Raw genomic sequence first — 7,987 nt, 5'->3', positions numbered from 1 at the left:
ATATATCAATATGATTTGACTAAGTAGACTTCTACTGTTATTAGAATATAATATTACTAATTTATTGTCACAAACTATCGAAGTCTATTCCATGAAATGGCTCATCATGATAACATGTAAAAGTATCCTGATATGAATTCATAACCATTTTGACATCTAATAAAATCACATTCCTAATACAAATGATCTCCGAAACATCGTATTTCCTATAGTTGAGCATATAGCCTTTTGTTCTATATAGATATCTCAAAACCCATTTGGATGCGTATCAATGATCCATAATTGGGTTGCTTAGATATCTGCCCAACATCCTTATAATATAGGGATGTATACATACTAAAACGTAAGGAATCTTTTACATCTCTCTAACTTTAAAGTCGATTTTAGGGCATTGATTAAGATTAAATCAGTCTCTTTTAGCAACAAGGGTGTTGTCTAGTTTGTAGTTAGCATGTGAAACCTTTCAAGGATCTTATTGATGTAGATCTTTTGTGATAATGCATGAATTCCACGAGATATGTCTCGTTGAATCTGGATTCCTAATACAAAATAAGTTTCCCCAAGATCCTTTATTTCAAAATACTTTAATATATTGATGGCAAGCAATAAGTCATCAACATACAAAACCAAAAAGATATATTTACTCACATTGAATTTTTGATACAAATAACAATTTACTGTATTTACCTCAAAACCAAACGAGGATAATGAATTGATGAAACCTATGGTACCACGATGGGGTATCTTATTTTAATGCTCATTAATCCATAAACTTTAATCAATAATTCATTTGTTTACTAGATATCGACATAACATTAATATCAAGTCTTTGGACAATAATATTAACTTGATATCTTTGTTTTAGTGATAAAAACATTGACAATAAATAATGTCACTTAACAAGTCCTTTAGATTGATTTATTAATCACATGGAACCAAAATAATTATCACGTGTTTATCATCACATATGTGTTTATCCGGCTAAATATCAACCAACCTTTTTGGTAAGCTAATTAACAAACACATAAAATATATATTTAATAATAAGCATTGAGAATAAATCAATCGATTAATAAGCCCTCTTTAGATTAAATTATTATTGACATGTAACCTAAAAAATTATCGTATATTTATCATCAAATATGTGTTTATCCAGCCAAATATTAACTTACCTTTGGGTCGATTAATATCCGCATTAATTAACACATAAACCATAAAATTTAATAATAAACATCGACAATATACTATGTCAATTAAAAAGTTTCTCTTTAAATTGACTTATTAATAACATGTAACCTAAAAAATATTGTTGAATGTTTACAATCATTGATGTGTTTATCCGGCCAAATATCAATCTACCTTTGAATCGATTAATATTCGTATTAATTAACACATAAACCATAAAATTTAAATTCCTTATAAATTAATGTTCACGGAATAGATACTTTGGTAACATATTGTGTCAATTAATTTACCCTTAAAACAAATAATATGTCGTAGCTTAATTTATTCGCAACCAAAAATTAAAAGACAATCATACATAAGATATGTATCAATTAATATATTTTGAAAATAAATAAACATGTCTGTAACTGTTATTTTATTGACAATTTGAAATATTTGTCAAATTGAAAATACTTTTAGGTCAAATAAAGTTTAAAAAAAATATGGTATAAGACTTAATGTATTTACAATCAAATTAATTAAAATAATAGATGTTACTTTGATAATAATATTATAACAATCAAATTAATTAAAATAATAGATGTATCAATCACAAATAACTTGTGCAAATATTTGAATCTTTTGGTATCAAAATATTGATTTCATAACTTTTGCAAATATCATAACCATAAATAACATAATCATACTTTTAAAAATACATGTGGTTGAAAATTTGCTTAAAAAGAATTAGACCTCACTAATAGAGATGAAACTTAACGAAAATACATTTCCATCTTGCATTATTTGTCCCTTTATTTGTCCTTAATCAAAATTCGCGAAAACATTAATAAGTAGACAGCTACAAATTGCATATGATACACAAAATAATCATTGTTTTACTTAATATTGCAAACAATTCATGACAAAAGGTAAGGGACCCCCAAGTCAACCAGTAGGGTAATTGATTAACAGAAACCATAAACATAACCATGATTAAACAAGTTTGAATCAAACATTTATTTGACAGGGTTTTATGATTTGAAGTACCTAATTAGTTTTTGCCTCTTAAAAAACACATCAAATCCCAAAAAGACATCATGATGTGTTTTTTTAAGAGGCAAAACTACCAGTATTTGATCTCTTGAAAATATTACCATTTCATTTAATTTAATTCTTGTCAGAAATTAAATAAAAAAAAAGTCAGAATGTAGAAGAGAGACATGTTGCTTAGAAGTGACTCTGGAATAGAATAAATTTGCATAGATTTGTCAATAGGGGATGAAGAATCACGAGGGTTTCCAAAAGTATGATAAGCACTTTTGTTAAAAGAAAATACTAAAAGCAAGAGGGATATATATTATACATAATTCGTTTCTCTCGTCGACCATCAGTTTACACGGGTATGCTTAATTTAAAATAGCTTCACACAAACAGGGTTAAAAATCTAAGAAAAGGAGATTATATAAATAAATTAATAAAAGAAAGCAAAGATTGAATAAGTGTTCGGTTTACAAAATATTTTGAAATTCATTTAATTTATTTTATAAAAAGGGTTAGAAATTTAAATGTATAAGAAATTAAGCATTGGAATCTATCCGCGTGGTTGATTTACAAACCATTACTGTTTTTCTGTAAATAATTGTCGTTTTACAAATGTTTAGAAGCAAATTATACAAATCCATGTAATTATTCAATCCACTTTTCTAATAATCTCTTATTCTTATCGAAAATATTTAAAACCTCCCATAATAGACAGAAAACTTGCTAAGAATAATTACTTAAGTCCAAATTTTTTTAAATAGCAGAATACAAAATATTTAGTCATAACTCAAAAGAACCATTTATTAAAACTATTATTTAATTATTTTAACAATTATAAAAGCTAAACACTAAACAGCAAATTTGTTCCAAAAACTGAAATTTCTGTGACCCAGAAAGACTGTTTTACCCTTTTAATAACATTTTCACATTTTTAATACTCTTTGGCCAAAACCAAAACTGATATCAGTTTCAATCTATCCAAAAAACCCAAAAGCTTTCTCAAAACAAAAACATAAACAAACACAAAACCCCATAACCAAAGATCAAAACAATAAGCCACCTTTTATAATGACCTTCTTAAGTTCTTAGTGCCAAAAACTCAATAACCATACACAGAATAACCATTAACCAACCTTTTCCCCCAAAGTTTTTTGTACTTAAATTCATAGTACAAGACTTCACATCAATTTACCCGACCCGACCCGACCCTGACCCGACCGAAACTTTATATGAAAAAGCGCATTTTTCTTTCAGTAACCAAGAAAAAAAAAACTAGTAATAATAATTATTATTATCATTATTTTTTTACCCGCATACCGAGAAAACACGCCCAATCATTCCTTGTGTCCAAGTAGCTGTCTCCTTCAACTGCTCATCTTCCGATTGAAGACATTCTACTAATAACTCACTACAGAAAGACAAGTCTTTGAAGAGAGCCTTCACGTGGGGCCCAAGTGCATCTGCGAGATCTCCAAGCACTGCTACTGCTGCTCTCACCACACTCTCATCCCTACATAAAAAAAAAACATATGTAAAACAAAAAATATATATATTTTTTTTATTTTTATATATGATATACCTGTGAGCATCTTTAACAACAACTTCAATGAACTTCAAAAGATGAGGAGCATGAGGCAACATCAACTCAGCTTTCGAATTCTTAAACCCTTGTAAAATCCCCGAATACGCTTCGAAAATACTCCTTTTCAACTGATTCCCATACTCCACCATTTCTTCATCATTCACATCAATCTGAGCACAAACTTCAGCAGCTCCTTTCATCATAGGCATAGCATAAGGAACATACTTCTCAAAATGCTCCCCAATCGCAAGCGCCACGTCACCAAAGCAAGAAAAAATCGGAGGCTTCACGGATCTATGCAAATCACCACTAGACAAATCCTTAAGAAGCAAACTCATAATGTTATCACAAAATGGCAACATTTTGTCATCCAAAGCTCTGCATATATCCCCAACTACCCCAACTGAAATAGTACAAACTTGATACTCTTCAAAATTCTGTAACCCCATTTCTAGATATTTATAAAACTCTGGCATGTATTTTATGAAATTTTCCCCTGTTGCATACGCTAAAGCACCAATCGCCAACATGGCTTCTTCATGAACTGTTGAGCTTCTACAAGCAAAGACTTTGAGGAACAAAACCATGATCTGATCAGCAGCTTGGAAAATGATCTGTTTTGTTTCATCTATGCTGCTGAGTTTTTGAATGATCACCTGCAACACGCCACACAGTAACGCCTGTAGATCTCCTTGCTTTTCGCGATCATCGGATGATAAAATCTGAAGGTCAATTGTTTGACCGAGTTTTGACATCACAACAGGGAGGAGTTGAGTTATGATTTGAGATGTTTCTTTCAGATTTGAACACCTCACAACTTCATTCAAAGTCTCGTAAGCAGCAGATCGAAGCTTTGAGTCATTAGCATCTGTTCTTTCAGCAGTTGCGATTAATGAAGTGATGATGTCAGCAAGATAAGGTGTTAAAACAGAAGAGCCACTTTCAAAACCTTCATACCCTTGAGCAAGATAGTAAATAGCACCACATACTTTTTCAGCTACATGAGGTGAATCTTTGATGCTTTCTAGAAGGACCCGGATGATTCTTTCAAGATTAACAGGGGTAATAACGGAAGATCCGGTAGCTGGACAATGTAATAATTCGAAAATCCTACTTAAAGTCCATGCAGTTGTGTCTTTCACATGACTGTTTTGATCTCCCATAGCATTGAGAAGAAAGTCTAGAGCTGATAACACCATAGGAGAAAGCTTTTCGCCACTTGGACCTTCAAGAATGGAGCCAAATGCATACGTGGCAGCTTCGCGGGCCCTCCAATCTGGCTTTGAAATATTGTCTTGAACAAAAGGCATAACCAAAGGGACAATGGAATCCCCTACAGTTCTTGCAACAAGACCTAAACATGTCCCACCTGCCATTGACAAATTCCAGATTCCATCTTCTTGATCTTGATCTTCATCTTGCTTTAATAAAGTTTCTAGAAGCATTGGAACAAGTAAAGATAAAGCCTTTTCTATGAAACGTGAATGAGGGTATGAATCACCGGTTTCATTAGTTTCAAAATCTTGAAGCTCAATCTCTTCATCACAAATGGAACTCCAAAACTCAATAGCTTGAAGAGCAACGTCTTCTTCATCTCCTTTTACTGCATTTGCTGTTAACTCAAAGAGGGTTTGCATGTAAGGCTCAAGAACTTCATAGTAAGTTGATGCGATTGACACAAGGCATTCGAATGCAGCTTTTCTGACATCAGGTTCTTTAGCCATGGCTGTTTCACAAACCACTTTCATGATGTAATTTCTTTCCATTTCATTTTCAAAATTTGTTTGTGCAAAATCAAGTGCATTGTATAAAGCTGTGGCTGCAGCTAGACGAACAGAGCTTTGTTCAGTGACATTCATGCCTTGAACAACAGCTGTGAGGACTGAGTTGACTTCATCTTGGACAAGATCGTTGTGAGAGATTTCTTCACATACATAACCAAGTGACTCCAATGTTGCTTGTTTTAATGATGATGGTTTATCTTGTTGTGTCATGTTTCCAAGTAGAGAGCTAATGAGTTCAGGCCATTCTTTTCTTGGGATTTCAATGGAGGCGATTTTGGCAATTACTTGAGCTGCAGTGTGGCCTGCTTCAGAAACTGATGAAGCAAGTGTGTTTAAAAGGAGTCTTTTGATTTGGGATCTGAATGAAATGTCATTTGACACCCATCTTTGGAGTAAATGTTCTTTGGTTGTAGCATCTTTAGCATCTAAAGAGTTCTTGAGCACAATTCCAGCTAATCTTCTAGACTCCAGAGGTTTATTGTCATTGGAGAGTTCGAGTGATAAAGAGAGAAGAAACCCTGGAAGGTTTTGTTCTTGAAATTGCCTGAGTCTGACTTCTGCTTCAGTTCGGACCTTTGCATCTGGTGATTGAGCAGATAAAAGGAATTCTGTAATCTCCACAGCCATCTTCACCTGTTTAAAAGATTGGAGAAATAGAATCAATCTTTTAGTTCCATGGTTTTTTGATAAGAAATGGTAAAATCAGATGATAAAAGCTCATAATGGATAACAAAATTGGTGAGAAGAAACCAAAGGTGAAACTTAAACCACATAACTCATGAGTACAACTGCAAGTTGTGCTTTGAGAACAACTAGCCATTAGAACTTGAGTAAAAGGAAGAAAATAGTATGAAAGTGAAAACAAAATAGTTCAATTGTGCAACAGTAATGTTATAAATGCTTTTAAATAAGCAAAAGAGTAAAAGAATGTGTAAAAGCATGATTCAGAATAATTTATGAACCATAGAACAGTTGTAGCAATTGATAATTGAATCAGTTTACATTCCAAATGCCCATTTTTTTATTATTCAGGTCAGATTTATGTGCATAACTTTTCCAGAGCAGATTTTGTTGAGACTTCAAAACAAAACCATACACATGAATAGATACATAAAATAATTTGAAACTTTTTGTATATTGCATATATCATTGATTCAAAATCAACCAAAATCCACGCATGTTACCATGAGATGAAAAGGCTTATTATCCATCATCTCTAATATGAGTTCGATGATGTTACATTCTTCAGGATTTTCTACATGCATCACGATGTAACGAAAAATACCCTAGTATTCAGAGTCTAAAAGCGATGTTCTACAAGTTCGAATGCAAATTACTACCGTTAAAATAACGCACTTCCCCAAATCTCTCGATTCAAATGACCGATGAACAAAATTGTAGATAATCAAAACATCTAAGCACAGTTACACGTTTACTGTAAAACGCGTTGCACACTTTACCTACTACGTCATCAAAACGAACAAATCAGTAAACCTAGAAGCGATAACATCAAATAGTACATGGAGATCTGTAAGTAAGCATACACAATAAACAAGCATCAAGTTCAACATACAGAGAAACCCTAATCCAATCGGCAACCAAAAATTTTACAAAACAGAAAAAGCCAAAACCATTGTTATTGCCACAACAAAACATCAACTGAAGTTAGATCTGTTGTTCAAAATTTAAACCTCGCATAAACCCTAAACTGAAAGCAGAAACTAATCAACAAATTATACCTTAAATTTAGGGGAAAATCTGAAGACAGCAGAAGAAATTCCAAGTGCTGAAGAGGCCGAAATGAAGAGAAAATTTTGAGAGAGACAGAGAGAAATCGTGTAGTTTGGAGAGTATTTGGGGGTGTATATATTTCGAATGAATGAAGGAAGCGGGAGGGATGAAGAGGGGACGGGAAAGAAAAAATTATACAACGGGCAGATGACCGAACTGCCCAAGATCGCCGACCTGTCGGTTCTAAAACCCTAGTATCCTTTTCATATTTGGTGAGATGGATGAATTTGAAATTTTCGCACGTGCGAGGAGCGTGCTAAAATTCAATGGTGATCTTTCTTTCACAATTTTTTCCATTTTATAATGATGTTCCATATTAAGCTTAATTAGATTTAATCATATATTTGAATTAAGGGAAAGTGATTAATCTAATCAAGTTTCGAGGTTATTTTGTATAAAATAAGTAAAAAAAAGTTTTATAATAACCGTTCACTTTGGAATAGGCATTTCTGAAATAGTGAAAAAACAGGTCAAATCGAATACTATAGCTTGAATGTGTATGTGTGTCAAGCCCATGAAGATATCGAACACCTCGAACAAAGCATTTTCTTGTATATCCTAACTATTCTACAACATTAAGTCTTTTTTTATATGTAGAAAATGACGGTTATGCAGGAAAAATGAT

At 32.5% G+C, this 7,987-nt stretch overlaps 1 protein-coding gene across 1 annotated transcript; it reads right to left on the bottom strand.

Moving 5' to 3' along the window:
• Positions 1-3,246: 3,246 nt before the first annotated feature.
• LOC145065687 (ARM repeat superfamily protein) lies at positions 3,247-7,520 on the bottom strand. Its single transcript, XM_079012730.1, has 3 exons — positions 7,311-7,520; positions 3,785-6,204; positions 3,247-3,715 (listed from the first exon to the last, which is right to left on the bottom strand). Exons 2-3 carry the CDS (start codon positions 6,196-6,198, stop codon positions 3,511-3,513), a joined length of 2,619 nt encoding a protein of 872 aa, XP_078868856.1. The 5' UTR covers positions 6,199-6,204; positions 7,311-7,520; the 3' UTR covers positions 3,247-3,510.
• Positions 7,521-7,987: the final 467 nt, after the last annotated feature.

Source organism: Lactuca serriola, chromosome 8 (assembly GCF_051521515.1).
Source record: "Lactuca serriola cultivar US96UC23 chromosome 8, Lser_US96UC23_V15, whole genome shotgun sequence".
Classification (NCBI taxonomy): Eukaryota; Viridiplantae; Streptophyta; class Magnoliopsida; order Asterales; family Asteraceae; genus Lactuca; species Lactuca serriola.
This window is presented reverse-complemented; position numbering and strand designations above follow the sequence as displayed.